At 38.4% G+C, this 19661-nt stretch overlaps 2 protein-coding genes across 2 annotated transcripts; both read left to right on the top strand.

The window, feature by feature from the left end:
• Positions 1-677: 677 nt before the first annotated feature.
• Positions 678-10566, top strand: CBG08278 (the record flags this gene model as incomplete). Its single annotated transcript, XM_002639893.1, has 8 exons — positions 678-710; positions 2372-2440; positions 6643-6739; positions 7918-8390; positions 8756-8911; positions 8960-9151; positions 10279-10416; positions 10489-10566. 8 exons carry the CDS (start codon positions 678-680, stop codon positions 10564-10566), a joined length of 1236 nt encoding a protein of 411 aa, XP_002639939.1.
• A 1513-nt stretch (positions 10567-12079) lies between these two features.
• On the top strand, positions 12080-16355 carry CBG08279 (the record flags this gene model as incomplete). Its single annotated transcript, XM_002639894.1, is given in 7 exon segments — positions 12080-12115; positions 12169-12273; positions 13648-13983; positions 13986-14208; positions 15000-15603; positions 15650-15956; positions 16005-16355. Coding segments are annotated over 7 exon segments (1962 nt in total).
• Between the last annotated feature and the right edge of the window lie 3306 nt (positions 16356-19661).

The following is a 19661-nucleotide window of genomic DNA, read 5'->3' on the forward strand; positions in this document are numbered from 1 at the left end:
TTCGGAGAAGAGTCTTCTGTGGGTCAATTCATCATTGTTACCCATGTTTCCTGGGGGGTTTCTTCAACTTTCTGCGTCTCGAAACAGAAACACTTTTTTTGAACTTTTGTATTGTCTCGAACTTTCTGGATTTCTCAAACCCANAAAGTTTGAAGTCACTGAAATTCAGAAATTCAGAAATTCAGAAATTCAGAAATTCAGAAATTCAGAAATTCAGAAATTCAGAAATTCAGAAATTCAGAAATTCAGAAATTCAGAAATTCAGAAATTCAGAAATTCAGAAATTCAGAAATTTCTTTTCCCAGAGCGCGGTTCCACCTTACCTGACATTCTTGCATGAGCTCTTTCCATGTCATGACATATTTCTATGACCTTTTTTATATAAAATGTTTTTCACAATTTCCTAATCCGGGTGTTCTATAAGTTAAGTCTTTTCTATTATATCTTCATCCATCTTTTCCGCATTTTTCTCTCTTTTCAAATTTTTTATTTTCCCCCGCATTCTCTAAAATTTTCACCATCAAGATTTTCTGGTCTGATATTTAGTCTACCGATTCCATTTTCCCTATATTTTTCCAGACGGACGCCTTTAGAAATACGTCAAAAAGAGGAGGAAGGAAGAGTTTTCTGGCCACTTGATAATGGTCATTTTTGAATTGCGAACCGATTAGAAACAAATGGAGTACCCTTATGGGGCAGGTACAGTCAAGGTTAGTCTTTTGTTTCATAAAATTGTGACCCGAAAAGGTAATGGAATTGGATATGTAAGATTTATTAAAAACGATAAACAGGAGTTATAAAATATGAAAGATCTGAAAAAGAGATATGGTGGGAAAAATTTACAGAGGGATTCAGAATCTCAGAGTCTCAAGATCTCAGAATTTTAGAATCTCAAAATATCAAAATTTCAGAATTGTTTTGAAAATGAAAATCTTTTCTGGACTATCGAAATTCTGAGTTTTTGTTTTTGAGAAGGAATAATTAAACATTTTTGAATTTCTGAAATCTGTTCAATGATTTTGAGAATTAAGATTCTGAGAGTTGGAAATTCAAAGATGAGATTCCAATGATTGAGATTCTAAAATTTTCATATTCTATAGACTTGAACGGGTTCTTGTTTTTGTGAACTCTAGGACCACAGATTTTCCAAAGGTTCTGACGATTCTGAGATCTACTTTCAGAACATACAACATAACATGTACACGCTATTTCAAAGAACCTGGTCGGAAAACGCGCCCCAGCGAACGTGAAAAATCACTGCGCGACGTGTCAAATTTCGTTGACTGAGAATCAAACTTTTAAACGTTTAGTGAAAAACTCGCGAGTTGCAGCGCTTTAATTAAAAATATATAGGTCACATCCACGTCAACTTTTAAATTATCAAATTTCTTCTGGCCTAAAAGTTATTACAGTAGAATTTTTTATTTAGGATTGTATTCGGTGCCAAATTTTTCGTAGAATCTTATGGTAAAAAGAAAATCGGGGGCACCCCTTCCCCCCCCCCCCTGTTTCCCCTTCAAAACTTCCAAAAACCGGAAATTTTGAAAGTTTGGGATTTTGGGATAGGTATTAAAACTACTTAAAGGTTATCAATTTTTCTGAAAATTGACACAGGTGTACACAAGACTTAGTTTCACCATAATATGCAAAAAAGGTTGGGGTCATCGCTGAAATTTTTTTTATTTTGGCTGGAACTTTGGCTAAAAATTGTGTATTACGGCGACAGTAGAAATTATATTTTTTTCAAAATCCAATCCCCCAGTTCATAATCTACCAGAATCCATCAACAAATTTGGGGGCATCCCCCCTTCATCTAACACTTTTAGCCCATTTTGTCAGTCCGACTCCTATTTTTCAAAGTTTTCGAACCAAAATAATGAAAATATTGAAAAACTGATGGTTTCATTCAATTTTTCGCAGTCGATTACGTAGGGACAAGTTTTAACCCAAAAAATAATGAGTTTCTAACGCCCGGCACAAGACTTCAAAGATGGACTTCTGAAAAGGGGAGAAAAATTTGGTCGCCCCGCTTCCTTTCATTGCGGCGCCTACATATACCGTATTTTTCTGATAAAAGCCCATCGAAATCGTCTACTTTGAGCTCGGTTATCTCGATTCCTATGAAAGCTATCAAAACTTTGTCAACTGAAAAAATATTGGCAGCATTATGAACAATAATTTGTTAGTTGGCACGGTGTTGATATCTTTCGCCGAAATCAAGATTATTGAGAGGAGTGTGGGCTTCTAATTTCAGACCTGTCAAAGTCCATATGTTTTGGTATTACTTATATTTTTGGGTTTTTGAATTTGTTGCCTTCCAATGCCAAGAAAAGTACAATTTTTCTAAATCCTCAATTTACTGAAGTTTCAGATAATACCTGCCTCCGCATTCCGAGATGTTTCCCTATATCAACAGCACTTTCCGTACGACTATGGACAGGTAAATAAATAAACAAAAAACACCCGCACATCGTTTTTTGTCAATCATTTCTGTTCTCTCTTTTCTCTCTTCGTCATCCATCCGAATCACTTTCCAATCGTTAATCCTTTCTCTCTCTCTCTCTTCACCCCTTCTAAACCATTTTCTCGGTTCGAAGTTCGGCCAACTAAATAAGTTTGTTCTCTTTCTTAAAAGGGCCTCTAAACTGTTTTCAATGGCCCTTCACACTTCCAAAAGCTAGCTTCTAATCCGGGGGGAAGAGAAGCGGGAAACGGGAGAAAAGGAAAAGAGCAAGTGTTAAGCGTGACAAGTGTTCTCAAGAGCCGCCAGCACCGAGCCGCGCCCCACCGACCACTTTTCCCCTTTGATTTTATTTTAGCTTTATCAGTTTTCACCTATTTTAGGAATTTGAAACTATTACTTGAATTTTATCAAGCCTTCGAAATGTTCATTGACTTCTAAAAATCAAAACTTTGTGCTTTTAAAGAAGGGGGAACAGAAGAATTTTCGAATTTTTTTGGAGTTATGGTATGAATTCTGGCGTAACGGTAGCTCAGCTGGTAGCTGTGGGGCACCGCCTTCGGTGGGCCCGCAAGTTCAATTCCTCGAGGAGCGTTTATAAAAAATTTGAGATAATTTTTTTTCATGTTCCTCCACCTCTAACCTTTTTTTCTCTTTCCTTTTTCAAATCCGTTAGTTGCCATTGTGGGGTCAACATGGGGATTATAGCAGGAGACGGTTTTGGCAGTCCAAATTATTTTTTTTTGTAGTTCAGTTTTTCGAAATGTCCACTGACAAAATACCATTTCTATTGGTTGCTATTCTAAAATATGAGTCGGTAAGTCATTATATCGGCTGTGACACGGAACACACCCTTCTTCGATCCGTTCGGAACTTTATTAGTTCTTTTCCTTTCATTTATCTATTCTGCTTTTTCCGTTTGAAGACGAAGAATGTTTGACAATTTAACTAATTGTGCCTATCTCTTCTCGCGCGCAACCGTAAATTTACACTATCTTTTCTTTTACGAGCCAATTCACCGCCTAAATTGAGACAAAGAGAATGAAACGAATTCCTTTTGGAAGACGTTGGTCATCTCCTTGGAGGTTTAGAAGAAGAAGAACGTCTTCTGAAGTAGACGTACAGATGTGATAATGAAATATGAGAAGGGACGGATATGCTTCTCTCTTCCAGTGCCTATTTATGAGTGGGATATTATGATATGTCTGTCTTCGTATTTAAATCTCAGATTCTGTTTTGGACAAGAGTCTCTGGATGGCATTTGTAAAAATTGATGAACTTGCTTCAAAAGGGACTCCGATAAAACTTGTACTGCATTAAAATGATTGAAAAGTTGTTTTTAATCCGTAGTCTCGGAAAAACGCCGTGTAAAGTGACAATTTTGCTAAAAAGATGACCAATTGGGCCGATAATTTGATTTCCCGCGCAGTGAGAAACCTAGGCCACGGCGGAGGGACGCCGCCTTTTTGCATAGCAATTTTCCCGGATTTTTCGTCTTTTATCTCCAACATGTAAAACGTTTAAAAGACAAGAATCTGTCACTTAAAAGAAAGACGGCTCGCCGCCGTGGCCTTGGTTTCTCACTGTGCGGGAAGTCAATTCCTCGCCCCTATTCGCCACCCTTTTAAGAAAAATCGTCCCCTTTAAAGGCTCTTTTTGGATTTTTGCAATATTATTAGGAAAGTACATAACTTTTAAAACATTTTAGTGCAATAAAACTTTTTGGTCGGAGCCCTACTTCAAAATATTCTTCCGTTTTTGCCATTTCAATTTAAATTCCAAAAAAAAAAACGAAAAATAGAGTCGAAGAGTAACAGCAGAAGAAATTCTTTTAGATGCTCATTCCAAAGTTTGTTAGTTTCTCTGAACATTTCAGTGGTTTTTCCCAGCCATTCCAAAAATTGTGAACGCGCTTACGACAACTCATAATGATATAGTTTAAGACTTTCAACACTTTATTCTCAAGAAAATTTCACTCAAAACCCGCAAAAAATGTGCCAGATGTTCCTCTTCTATTTATCTAATCCGACCCATCTCACATATCTTTATGTTCTTTCTCTTTCGGAAAATGTCCAAAAAGTTTGAAATCTTCTTTCTCTTTCTCTTTTGATTTGTTTTGTGCGTGCTCACTAGATTCTCCTCCTCTCCCGCACAACAGTACAAGCCTCCCGTTGTTGCAAAGATTTGAATATTTGCCTGTGAGTACCTGACGACATACTTGACTGACTACAAGCCGAACTTTCCTCCCCTCGCCCTCATCATGCTTTTTCTTCTTGTTTCGAGTGCACCTTCTTCTTCTTCTTCCCGATAATTTCTTATTGCTCTTCTTTGATTTACACATTTCTTTTGTTATTATTTTGTCTTATCACAGATTTATGAATATTTTAAGTTCAAAAATGTTCCTTTCTTCCTCTCTCTCTCTCTCACTCTGCTTCTTCCTATTTCCTTGTTCCGATTCACGTGAATCCTCCCTTCCGTATTGACAATCGTATTGTAGTGTGGGGGCTCTTTTTGAGACCAAAACTGGTTTCCCTCTATTGCTTTGCTCCTCTCAGATGTGCTCTTTTTCCTTCTACTCTCATCTCTCACACATTAATTTACACATGTTTCCGAGATTGGAAAATTAGACAAATTTGGGACACCATTGTTTTTGGAATCCATTATTTTGATTAAAACATTTTCTGAAACACTCGTCCATTAATTTCGAATTTTTGATTTAAAAAACGACCAATGTTCAACACCATAGAAAATCTTTTATATACATTTTGTAACAAATTAGCCTGCCGTATTTTCTTTAATAGAATCCCCTTACCAACCTTCAACTTCGAGCTCAATTATCTCGACTTCTGTAAAGGATATCTGGAATTCGTCAACTGATAAATTGTTCATCATAATATCAGCAATATTTTATCATATGACAAAATTTTGATAACTTTCACAGGAATCGTGATGATTGAGCTCAAAGTTGACGGTTTGAGTGGGTTTCTATCAGGAAATACGGTAATATTCTTCTGATTTCTCCAGTGAAAAGCAGTTCATGAACATATTCAATCCTTGCTGTTGAGAAAATTTTACAATCTCCAGGATTTTGATTCTTGATATTTTTAGCCAAAGTCTACCGGACATATGCTGTAATTCAACATTCACAACCTTGTTTTCCTATGGCATCGCTCAAAACAGCAGTCATATTACCCGACATTGAACTTTTCATAATTAGCTCAGATTTTAAAAAATTGGTTCCAATTTTTTGATAGAGATTTTTTCTTTTAAAAAATCGCTTCTTCTGTTTCTATTTCTCTATTTTTGACAAAAAAGTTATAGTGTTTGAAATTAAGTTAAACTTTTTCCCGATCAATTTTTAACTTCTGTTTTTTGTTTTCTAAAAAAAAAGAATAACTTCAATTTTTTCTTGATAAATCTATTTTTGTAGTCTGCATTTTTATGAAAGTTCCACCTGTTGTTTGTTGTTTACATCCTAAACTACGATGTTTACAGTAGTTCAAAATCACCGTAAACATTCTAATAGAATGACCCACCAACTTCCAACTTTGAGCCAATTTAAGTTGGTTCCTGTGAAAGATACCAAATACTTGTCAATTGGTAACATGTTTGTCATAAAATTACCTACGCTTTGCCATTGGACACATTCTTGATATCTCTTATAGAAATCGAGAAAATTGACCTTAAAGTTGACGGTTTGGATGGGCTTCGATTAGAGTGTTTACGTTATGTTTCAATTATTCATTTTAGAGTTTACTATCTTTTGAAAGACTATCGAAAGTAATCCTGCTTCAAGAATTAGTTTCTTTCCGCTTTTGAATTCCAATGGACCAACTTTCTTTGCTTTCGCCATCTCCTTCTATGTATATTTCTCAGTCTGAACTCAATCCGTTTTATTCAACAATATCTCTTCCGTTTCCTTCCCTATCAGACAAGAATCTTTTACTATTCGGTATACAAATAGAAGCTTATCAGCGTAATGAGCAGATACTTGTGATTTATCTGCCATCTCTCATTTTCCCATGCTCTGTCTCTCTCTTCCGAAATGTTGCAAATCAGTGTATTACGTAAAGTCTCAGCTTATTTGCATACACGATCAACTCCGAGATGGACTTTACGAATTGCAAGAGACATTGAAAATTTGCTTGTGAACATTAAAAGGAAAAAAAGTTTTTTTTCAGGAACCGTTGGGGCACCCAGTCAACGGTGCCTACTACATGGGCGGCGTGTACAATCCGGCGTATCTACACGAGCCGTACGGTCAGAATGGATACATAGGTTAGTATAGAAATTCGAAAGATTGAGAATTTGGAAGAACACAATTTTGAATCCGAGAAGCATACAGTACCATGCAAAAGGTTGTCCACTTTTTTTTTCGAGCATAACTTTCTTCAAAATACATAGAGCTGATGAGGCAAACTTGTCTGTGAAATGTAGTGAATTGCCCGATGAAGAAAGTTGTGCTCGAAAAACAAAAAGTGAGACAACCTTTTGCACGGTACTGTATTTATAAGATGTTTGGATTACCGTACTTCGTCTGATAGAACAACGTCGAAGATGTTAACTTTGAGCTCAAATATCTAGATTTCTGTGAAAGATATCAGAAATCTATCAACTGATTGAACAATTATCATAATATCACCAGTATTTTATTAGTTGACAAAATTTGATACTTTTCACAGGAAGCGAGATAATTGAGTTTGAAGTTGGCGGTTTGTGTAGGCTTCTCTCACAAGGGAACCTTTTAAGTTGACCCGTTAATTTGCATAAACTAACTTCCCAGGATGAAAGAGCATTTTTTAAAACCTATAAAGCCGTTTTCAAAATCTGCTTAAGAAACCTTTAAAGTACTGTAATCAGTTTAAATATCAAAAAATCACTTTTTCAGTGTGAAATCGGCAATTTTCAAATTGGATTTTCTCCTCTTCTAGGAGGTTTTAGGACTTGAAACTTTTTGTGTTATACTTAAAATGATTTGAAATTTTATATTGTGACATTTTTATTCAAAAAATGTTTTTTCTGAAAAGTTTCGGAAAGTTTCGAAATTCGCTTACACTTTGGATCTGCCCAAGTTTTCAATTTTGAACATGTTTTTGATAAAAATGTTAAAATATAGAAATTTCAAATCATTTTAAGTATAACACAAAAAGTTTCAAGTCCTAAAACCTCCTAGAAGTGGAGAAAATCGAATTTGAAATTTGCCGATTTCACACTGAGAAGGTGTTTTTTGGTACTGAAACTGAAATTTCAGTACTTTAAAGGTTTCTTAAGCAGATTTTGAAAACGGTTTGATAAGTTTTCAAACATGCTCTTTCATCCTGTAAAGTTAGTTTTTGCAAATTAGAGGGTCAACTTAAAAGGTTACCTTGTCAGAGGAAATACGGTAGATATTAATAAGAAAATCAGCTATAAAAAAACTCTGAACATGTGTTCAGTATAATATTACTTGTTTCCAGATCCAACATACGGAGACACAAGTCAACAACATCAGACACATCAATACCCGTATTATGGATATCCAAGTTATTCCCATTACAACTATCAACAAGCATCCGCGTATCCAGGTGCCTATGGTCCATATCCGGGTGCTTCTGGCGCCTATCGCCCATATCCCCAACCGGCGCCAAGTCCTCCTCGACGATCTCGAACGGCGCCATCAAGACCACGATCGACGGCGCCGACAATGGGAACATTAGGAGCGGAGAGTCGGCGGGGACGAGGCGTTTCTGCGGAGGCTTTCGATCGACGACAGTATAAAGCATATTTGGGACCAGCGAAAAAACCGATACCAATGTACAGAAAGAAAAGGGAACCACCGATTGGAAGATATCAGGAAACAGATTTTGGAGGTGGTGGGGGAGCTGGAATGGGAGATACTGTATTTACACCGTATAATAGGAATTATTATGGAGAAGTTGGACATAGGACGGTGAGTTATATAAATGGATTTCGTTTGAATTCTGAGATTCTTTGAAATTATTATAGTCTTATTTAAGTAAGAACAGATATTGTAAAATTTGTAATAGAAGGACCTCCATAATTTAAATTTGATCTCAATTATCTCGTTTCCTATAAGAAGCATCAGACATTTGTCAACTGATAACTATTTATCATAGTATTGCCAATATTTTATCCCTTTACTAATTTTTGATATCTTTTATCGGAATCGAGATAATTGAGCTCAAAGTTGAGAGGTTGGGTGAGTTTCTATTAGAGCAAATACAGTAAATTGAGGGAACAGTTATTAAGAACATAATTCAAAAATTTATTAATTTGAAAAATGATATTCTTCAGCAACAACAGCAACAGACGATGACGTTACGAAGGTTACGACCCTTCTATGCACCTTCATACACAACATATCCACCCTCAACGATGCATCCGAAAAATGCATTGAACAATAGGAACTACCCATTATATGCAAGGCTTGCAGCCAAAGCAGTTCAAGTTGTAAGTATAATCACGAAATCTCAAAATTAATTGTTTTTCACTTTCCAGATCCTCGGAGTAGCAGTGATTGGATTAGTGTTAGGACCGATGAAAGGCAATTCGTTCCATGATTTTGTGATAAGAACGAATACAGAATGGCAGGGATTAGTGTTGGGAATCAGTGTTTCGTTTTCATTCTTTTCTCTTGTTCTTGGTATCACTTCTTGTTTTGCCAGCAATTTAGCCATTTGGAAGAAAGTTGTGAGTTTTTGGATTCGAACATTTTGCGGTATATCCGAAGTTAGGCTACCGTACTTTTTGAAAATTTTACTTTTAAAAAACTGTTTGAGTTCTTGAATTACCTCGTCTATTACCCTTCTTCCTCTAGGAGCACCACCCAAACCGTCTAACTTTGAGCTTGATTATCTCGATTTATGTGAAAGGTATCGAAATTTTGTCAACTGATAAAATTTTGGTAATATTATGATGAACTTTTAGTGAGTCATTCTTTTACATGGATTTCTATCACAAGATTTTTTCTCAAAATGTCAACCTAATTTTTGAATACATTCTCGCTGAAAATGCATCGGCGCTTTCAATTTTCCAAAAAAGAGATTTAAGGAGGCGAGACAGCAAATATTTCGGGGGACAGTTCGGGGGACGAAATCGCGCCGCGCTTATGTAGACCATCAGTCGGCAGGCGCCTTCGCGAGCTGTACCCCTGAGCTGCCTGTCATGAGTTCAACCCCTCATGGGGGTTCTCTATGAAAAATATCAGGAAAACTTTTTTTGATGTCTGGCCTCCTTTAAGGTTAGAAATTAAAAAAAAAACATTTAGAACGTTTCCTGAAATTCAAGGATGAAACATGAAATTTATGAAAAATAGCAAGTGAACTGATTAGCCAGACATTTGGTCTATTGATCCCTTTCGCCACGTAGAAGCTCAGTACATGAAAGGGTCCCCCGTCCTGATCTCCGAGGACCATTATTGGTTAATTTCCAAAGTTCCTTTTCCCTGCTTGTAAAAAGCCATGCATACGCTTATTTTTTTTCAATTTTTTCGATCTGTCATTAAACGTTTTGTGAAAAATGAGGAGCGGAGCGAAGTACAGTAAAACAAATAGGTTAAATCGCGCCGAAGGCCCACCAGCCAGCTGTCAAGCTGGTCAAAGCTGTCAACTGATGAAATATTTTTGATATTATGATGAACAATTTAACAGTTGACAACTTTTTGAAATCTTTCATAGGAACCGAGGTAATTAAGCTCGAACTTAACCGTGTGAGGGCCCTTCTATTATAGGTATGTTATTTCAAGTGAAATATCCTAAGTGTTGTTGTTGTTTCTCCCAACTACAGTATTCATAGTATTCACCAAATCTTGAATTCAGGATGGTCTTCTAACTGCAGCCGGATGCTTCTTCTGGCTAGTTGCTGGATTTGTGGAAGCCTATTTCGCAGCATGTTATCCACCAAACGGTCCGAGAATCAATCTCGTTTGTCATCGAGCTGAATGGATCATTGCTTGTGTGAGTATCACATTTTCAGTTCTATTTCCAGGAAAAAAGTTAGTTTCATTAATCTAAATACCACCTTTTCAGATTCTCGCTTTCATCAACTTCTGCGTCTTCGTAGCCGACTTCGTGCTATCGTGGATGAATGGTGCCTCAATGCTGTGATCTTTTGTTACCCCTCCCTGTAAATCTCTCATCGCTTTCTTTATTCCTCGATCCGGTCGATTCATTTTGTTTCCCACTTTAACGTACAACGCTTTCCCAGTCGTTTCTCTATATATGGTGCACGTGTCACTTGGTTCGCTCAAATGTCTCTCTATTTCTCTTCCATCACTGCCTTTTATATGTTTATCCATTTTCTATTTTTGCGTTTTTCTAAAAAATGACTCTTCAACTCCAAAACCGAACACTTTCTAAATTTCTAGTCTTTCCGACCACCGATTATAGTTTTCTATTTTTTTTTCCATTACTGTACTGCCCTCCTCACTTCTTATGTTCTCTTAGATGTATTACTAATTTTCTGAGAATCACAAATCACCGTCCATTTGTTTTTTTTATTTCTAAATATTTCTGTCGTTATTCCCAGAAATTCAAATTTTCTGTTATCGATTCAGGTTGCTGACGATTTTCACTTTTTAAGGGACTGATCTTGGATTCTGAAAGATAATACTTTTTCTGGATCCGGAATCTTTTCTTCTGTTTTAGAATGCTTATTTGCTCAACACAAAACATCCGAATTTTATATAATTCTTTGCTCAAAAATAAATATTTATTTTTCTACATGCATTCTAGGTTTTCAGTATTTCAGCTGAATGGAGCACAATTTCAGATGCATCAATAGGAACCAAATGAATCACGACGCTTTCAGTATAATTTAGATTTTTTGTGAAAATTCTCACGTATTCTACAAAGCAATTACTGCAAAAGAGTTTCAGAATTGGAACTCGAAACCTTTTTTCTGAAAGATTACTGTACACATTTTGTTGAGTGTTTGCGTAGTGTGGCTTTGCGGAAGCGCGCCAAATTGAATTACAAAATTTTCATTTTTTTTTTGTGTCAAGCGCCAAACTTTGTTTTTCTGTTCCTTTTTTGCCGAAAGAAAAACAACATATGAACATGTAAACAACTCGAAAATTCAATCGAAAGCGTTCTGTTTGTGTCGAGCAAGCTCCTCGTACCTTCAACGTTTTCGTTTTCATGGCATCGATGCTCTTGTTTTCTTTCTACTGCTTTCTGAACTTTGCACCGTGTATTTAGATTCTGTTCAATGAACGCTCATCAATCTCCTTGAATCGAATAACGTCCTTCCTTCACTAATTTGATCTTTTTCCCTCTCATGACATCATTATCCCTTGCTTTTTACAGTCACCCCACCTCGAGCACCCATAGTTTCTTCTTCGGCAGTTTTTTCTTGCCGTATACAACATACATTGAACATCATCGTTCAAAAATAACACACAGAAACTTGGGCGGAGTCGTAGGAGAGAAGGAGAGGCAACCTCGATCTGGTGACCAGGCATCGGCTACGTCTCTTCGTTTCGTGTGCTCTTCAGCGTGCTGCGTCTCTTTTGGGGCCATTCTCTACTGACGGCCACTGATACTCCTGCCATCTTTTTCTTCTCCTCATTCACACACCAGCAACCCAAGCTTCGGGCACAGTCGGTGTAGAAAATCGAGAATGTCGGTCGATCCAAATCTTCTCACTCCATACAAGGTAATTAATTAAAGTCTATGTTTTTAATTTTCCAACAAGTACTTCTTTTTCAGAACACAGGAGCTGCCAACGCTTCGCTCCGTCAGATCTCTGAAGATGCCTTCTACGTCGTCAATGAGGTCGTCATGAAGCGTCTTGGGCATGTTCCAATTCTCAAGGTAAGAATATGCCGAGAAGAGAAACATAATATTGTTTACACTTTCATTATTTTGATATTTAACTGCTATGATAACGACGAATACAACACCGAAGCAAACAAAATTTGATAAGAAGAAGAAGGTGGAAAGTACACATAAGGGGGTCTACCAAAGCCAATTTTTCTTTGAAAAAGCAAGAGATAGAAGTTCTACCTAAAGAAACTCCCATCCATAACAATTTTCCAAATGGAAGTTTGTGCCAACTCTTTGTCCCTTTCACAAGTAACACAATACAAAATAGTAACACAAAAAATGTTTGCTAATAGGATTTTCCCATTGCTTTGCTTTTCAATTCGTCTTCACAATAAACAAACCATCGGAGAGACCAAAGAAGACCACCGTCTACTGCCTGCGTTGTAAAGGCCAAAAGAGCGATGATTTTCTGAAGGAATTGATCGCTTATCACTTGATTGACTCGCCGATATCATATCACACCACGAGACAGTTGCGGGGTTTTCCAAACTGTTCCCTGAAGGGCGGCGCAAAGTACGGGCGCTTTTCGCCACGTGGGGTGATTTCGTGCCGATGTGTAGTTGTTGTGTGTGGAGAGAGCGTGCGCGTGCGCCAGGCACCGGGGACCATAGAATATTCCAGAAGAGAGGAATAGCCGGGAAGAAAAGCAAAATAAGAAAACAGCTCGTCGTTTTTTTCTTCTTTTGGAATTGAAAGTGGCTTTCTCGTGTGGGAAATTAGCATCCGAGTGTCTCTTGATTTTGAGTAGTTCTGGTTGAAAAATGGGGAGCACTGAGCAAAAAATACTCGAGAGAGAAAAGTTGATACCTAGAAAACAAACTTTGAAGAATAGTTTTTTGTGTTCCAAAATGAATCATAACTTCTGGCGAAACAATCATGTATTGTCTTCTGGGGCTTTTCGCTTTTGAGTTTTCGACAAACCAAAGTTCCCAAGACCACAGTGTCAAAAGAAGTACTATCCCCACGTGGCGTGTTTGCAACTCATATCCTTCTCATCACAACCTTTTGTCTGCGTGCAATCGGACACAAGTGGGGAGCCGGATAGCAGTTGGTGCCCTCTGACTCTTTTTCGACCCCTGTCGTGCCCACGGTCAATTGATCCGTTTGAGATAGTGAGAGACAAGAGAAATGAGAGAATCGAAACATGTGAAATAATAAACAAAATTCGACCAACGACGTTTTTCGTGCAAGAACCGGTTTGGGATAGCATCGAAACGAAAGGTTGTGATGTTCAAATGATACTATTGTTGATGTAAATTTTAAAAAGGCGCCGCCGCGTAGAGGAGGAAAAATTGAACTTTGGTTTCAGGGTCTTGTAGTTTTGGGTGCATGGGTATAGGGCAACAAATATAAACATTTTAGGGAGACTTCCATCTTCTGCCAGCCAAGGTTCAACGCTTCATCGCCGAGAAGGCGGAGTTGATGCGTCCACGTGGAATCTTCATCTGCGATGGATCTCAACATGAAGCTGACGAGCTTATCGACAAGCTCATCGAACGTGGAATGCTCTCCAAACTCGAGGCTTACGAGAACAACTACATCTGCAGAACGGATCCAAAGGACGTTGCACGTGTCGAGTCAAAGACCTGGATGGTCACCAAGAACAAGTACGACACTGTCACACATACTAAAGAAGGAGTTGAGCCAATCATGGGACACTGGCTTGCACCAGAAGATCTTGCAACTGAGCTCGACTCTCGTTCCCAGGATGTATGGCTGGACGTATCATGTACGTTATTCCTTTCTCCATGGGACCAGTCGGAGGACCACTCTCCAAGATTGGAATCCAACTTACCGATTCGAACTACGTCGTCCTCTCCATGAGAATCATGACCCGTGTCAACAACAGCGTCTGGGATGCTCTCGGTAACCAGGATTTTGTCCGTTGCATTCACTCCGTAGGACTCCCTCGTCCAGTCAAGCGTAAGTTCCATCTCTAGGAGAGTTATCGGCTGAATTCAAATATAGCCCCCACCCCAATTCAAGTATAGCCCCCCCCCCCAAAATGAACCATAGTAGAGCCCCCCCACCTCCAACAATCTAGACACTTGCAGCAGATCAAAATAAGCGTGTGTGTGTGTGAAGGGTACCGTAACCGTCATGATGCAAATTTTGAGCTTTTTTTAAAATTTTTCTTTGATTTTTTCGGAATTTGTGTCATTTTTCACCATTTTTCCTTGTTTCTCGGGAACTTTTTCTGAAAAATACTTGTCAGCTATGTATATCTTATCAGAACTTCCGAAATTAAAACATTCTAAAATTCAGGCTTAGGCCAAAAAATGGTGGGGACCTATTTTTGAATTGGTGGGGGTCTAAAATTGAATGGGTGTGGGGCTATTTTTGAATTGGTGGGGGCTATTTTTGAATTGGTGGGGGGTCATATTTGAATAAAGTGGGGGGGGGGGGGTTCAGATAAAGTTCTCTTTTTGGGGGGCTATTTTTGAATAGGTGGGCCTTTAATTGAAGAAGGCAGGGAGTTGCGGGGCCATATTTTAAGAATACCAGGTTCTTCAAGTATACGCCCCCACTTTGTACTGGTGGGCGGTCATACTTTAATCAACCAATTCAACTTCAGCCCCCCACACCTCAGTAGAGCCCCCCCCCCACCCATTTTTTGACTGGTGGGGGGCTCCACTATAGTTGTNTATAAAGTGGGGGGGGGGGGCTATATTTAGATTATACCGAGTTATCAATTAAACCTATCTTGATTACAGAACGTGTCATCAACCACTGGCCATGCAATCCAGAACGTGTCCTCATTGCTCATCGTCCACCAGAGCGTGAAATCTGGTCCTTCGGATCCGGATACGGAGGTAACTCTCTCCTCGGAAAGAAATGCTTTGCTCTTCGTATCGCCTCCAACATTGCCAAGGATGAAGGATGGATGGCCGAGCACATGCTTATTATGGGTGTCACTCGTCCATGTGGTCGTGAACACTTCATCGCCGCCGCTTTCCCATCTGCTTGCGGAAAGACTAACTTGGCTATGCTCGAGCCAACCTTGCCAGGATGGAAGGTCAGATGCGTCGGAGACGACATCGCTTGGATGAAGTTTGGAGAAGACGGAAGACTTTATGCTATCAACCCAGAAGCTGGATTCTTTGGAGTTGCTCCAGGAACATCCAACAAGACTAATCCAATGGCTGTTGCCACTTTCCAGAAGAACTCTATCTTCACGAATGTCGCCGAGACCGCTAACGGAGAATATTTCTGGGAAGGTCTTGAGGATGAGATCAAGGACAAGAATGTTGACATCACCACGTGGCTCGGAGAGAAATGGCACATCGGAGAGCCAGGAGTGGCTGCTCATCCAAACTCGTAAGGCTCTTAGACCCTTTTCTATTTTCCTCATGCGTTTTTTCAGCCGTTTCGCTGCTCCAGCCAATCAATGCCCAATCATCCATCCAGACTGGGAAAGCCCACAGGGAGTTCCAATCGAGGCTATCATCTTCGGAGGACGTCGTCCACAAGGAGTCCCACTCATCTACGAGACCAACTCATGGGAGCATGGAGTTTTCACTGGATCGTGTCTCAAGTCAGAAGCCACCGCTGCCGCTGAATTCACTGGAAAGACTGTCATGCATGATCCAATGGCTATGCGTCCATTCATGGGATACAACTTTGGAAAGTACCTTCAACATTGGTTGGACCTGAAGACCGAGTCTAGAACGGTTTGTAATTTTAAAAACATTCAATTGTGTAAAATTTTTTAATTTCAGATGCCAAAGATCTACCACGTCAACTGGTTCCGTAAGGATGCTAACAACAAGTTCTTGTGGCCAGGATTCGGAGACAACATCCGTGTCATTGACTGGATCATCAGAAGACTCGACGGAGAGACTGATATTGGAGTTGAGACTCCAATCGGTACAGTTCCAGCCAAGGGATCCATCAACTTGGAAGGACTCGGAAATGTCAACTGGGATGAGCTCATGTCTGTGCCAGCTGACTACTGGAAGCAAGATGCTCAGGAGATCCGCAAGTTCCTCGAAGAGCAAGTCGGAGAGGATCTTCCACAACCGGTTCGTGCCGAGATGGATGCTCAAGAGAAGCGCGTTCAATCATTGTAGATCAACTTCTCACTCCTCTTGCGCTTCAATACACGGTTACCTAACAGTTTTTATTTGTTTCATGTTTTATGTATTCCCCCCCCCCCTAATTTGTGTAGTGCCTTTTCGTAAAATTCACTGCTCTTCTCTTTCTCTCCCTCTCTCTCTCAAAAGTTTCCCTTTCTCAATGTGTATAGATTGCATGATTTTTATATAGTCTAAATAAATGGTTTCGACATAATTCTTCGATTGAGAACACCGGAAAATGCATTTTTACTTACAACTAATCTCAAGAAAATTAATCAGAAAGTCACTGTTATGAGACATTCCATATATAACTTACGAGCTACGTATGACAGAAATCATCAGATGCACGAATTTGGTTGTTTTACAATTGTAGATAATCGTATTTTAAACAATTTTTTTGAAATATTAAAGTATATAAAAGTTTAAATATTAAATATTCAAGTTTAAGAACCTGATCTAGGTTAACATGTTCCTTTAAAAGAATCCCATTCAAATCGTCTACTTTGAGCTCAATTATCTCGGTTTCTGTGAAAGATATGAAAAATATGTCATTTGATTAAGTATTGGTGATATTATGATGAATAATTAATCAGTAAAAACAATTTTTATATCTTTCACAGGAAACGAAATAATTGAGTTTTTGAACTTCTCAATTTCTGATTATTAGAATTTCAGAATTTTTCAATTTCTCAATTTCTCCATCTTTCAATTTCTCAATTTTCTGAACTTTCGAATTTCAGAATTTTGAATTTTTGAATTTTTGAATTTTTGAATTTTTGAATTTCTGAATTTCCGAATTTCAGAGTTTCAAAGTTTCAGAATTTTTGAATTTTTGGATTTCTGAATTTCTGAATTTCAGAGTTTCAAAGTTTCAGAATTTTTGAATTTTTGAATTTTTGAATTTTTGAATTTTCGTATTTTTGAATTTTTGAATTTTTGAATTTTTGAATTTTTGAATTTCTGAATTTCTGAATTTCTGAATTTCTGAATTTCTGAATTTCTGAATTTCTGAATTTTTGAATTTTTGAATTTTTGAATTTTTGAATTTTTGAATTTTTGAATTTTTGAATTTTCGAATTCCTCGATTTCCCGATTTCCCGATTTCTCAATCTCTGAAATTCCAAATTTCGGGACTCCTAATTTTCTCCGTTCCTCAATTTCGGATTTTCCGGATTTCCGAACTTCTGAATTTCAAACATATTAAATTTCCCTTTTCACAAGAGCTTTGAAAAGTTGGAGCGCTTTCCAACTTTAGGATACTGCTACTTTTTTCATGTTCTCCATTTGAAGAAACAACGGGTGGCGCATAATTACCAGGGCAAATGTTTTTATCAGCATAACACTTGAGAAAAGCGTTGTACTGGGCTCAAATTAGGAGTGTAAAATTCAAGTAATTCAACTGGCATATTGCATGGTTATGGACTTCTAAGGTATGTGAGATATAGTTTGACTCGACTTGTGCCACACCTGCAAAAATATGGTCGTGGAGTGTATAATGATTAGGTCTTATTGTACAGGGTGCGGCAAAATTATGGTAACACAAGTTTCGCGCAAGCTGATGGGCGCAGGCGCACTTTTAGTGTCCTGAATTAATATTCATTATTTTCAGCATGTCTTAATTACCTTATTACCAAATTTTGAATTCTTTTGGTTGACTTTTACAGAAATGGTGACAAGTTCTCTACACCTAGGTACCCTCGTCGAGGTGGCCAAGAGAGGGGTGGGCACAGGTAGCATCTGAAAAGCTCTTGGAATCTCACGAACAACCGTGTGGATAACCATGGAATGGTTTGATTAGTTAAAGGTGGGGGGACATGAAAAAAATAATGTTCTCGAAATTTCGTTTAAATATGCCTCTCGAGGAGTTGAACGTGTGGGACGAGGATTGAGGGTGCGGCGCCGCTACCGACTGAGTTACACGGGCAAAGAGAAAGCGGTCGCCCGATTGCATACATAAAGGCGAGGACGACAGCTGTACGCAGAGTGACATTAAGCGTTGTACACCGCCACGGTAGAATGCATACTCTGGCCCCAAAAATCCCCCGTAAAATCTCCTGTCCCCCCACCTTTAAATACAATAAAGAACTGTTCAAAAAACATAATATCTCAAACTTTGATCATTCTGAAAAAAGCAAGATCGTCCAAGAACAAGTTTGTCGAAATCCGCATCGAAGAAAGAAAAAATGAGCCTGGAGCTCCGAATGAGCAGTCAGCCACTCAGTAAAAACGATAAAAGTAGCTTGGACTGACCCCATATCGTGTTCGAAAGACTGGAATTCTGCCGGGAAACAACAATCTGGTTGGCGTCCAGAAGTGCAAATTGACATTTGCTGGCACGCGCCAAAATGAACACATGAGGATGATGTTTGTCGATGAGAAACTCTTGACGGTGGAAGTCGAATTCTCATCGAAAAACTATCTAGTTTCTTCCCCGAGATCTGAGCTATTTAATAAGAATAGTAACATGACGAAAAGAGATTCATATCATCAGAACGTCATGGTTTTTGGTGCAACAACCTCCAAGTTCTAATTTTTGTAGATTTTGGGGTGAAAATCAACAAAAAGTACTAATATGAAGAAATTTTCAAAGGGTATTTTCTTCCATGGACCAAATCCTATTTTGAAAACCATGTTTGGACTATTCATCGGGCTTCTGCTCCCGCTCACAAGACAAAAATTATTCAGCCATGATGCACGCCAATTTTTCAATATTTAGTATGACTTGCGCATGGTCACCCTCGTCGTCAGACATGAATCTGTTGTACTATTCAGCATATGAAATATTTCAGTCAAGGGTCCAAGCACGTCCAGAACCTAATTTGTAGTCATTGGAAACAAGTTTGAACCCAGGACCGGCCCAGCGATCCCCAAAGCACCCACGTGTCACAGTGGAGGCATTCCCGAAGAGACTCATCGATGCTGTGAGAAACAAAGGCAACCGCGTCGAGCAATTTTTATAACTTCATAATTAGAAAGTATTCGGTAAACTATGGTCCAATTTTCATGTTGATACGGGATATTTTGGGAAAGTTACATCACTTTGATTGTGTTACCATACTTTTGCCGCACACTGTAGACACTATTTTGAACATTTTTTGTATTGGCACTAAGCTAAAATTCTTCCATCTTACTAGGAAAAATTTCAATTTTTTGCAAAACAGCTATTTTTTGGACCAAAAAATGACCGTCCTGAAAAAGACTTCCCTTATTTTATGAAATTAAACATAAAATTCAGATCCTACATTAAAAAATACATTAGCAACTGTTTTGAGATTAAAGATAAACCTGAGCCTACTATGA

This window comes from Caenorhabditis briggsae, assembly GCF_000004555.2.
Source record: "Caenorhabditis briggsae complete genome, chrI, whole genome shotgun sequence".
NCBI lineage: Eukaryota > Metazoa > Nematoda > Chromadorea > Rhabditida > Rhabditidae > Caenorhabditis > Caenorhabditis briggsae.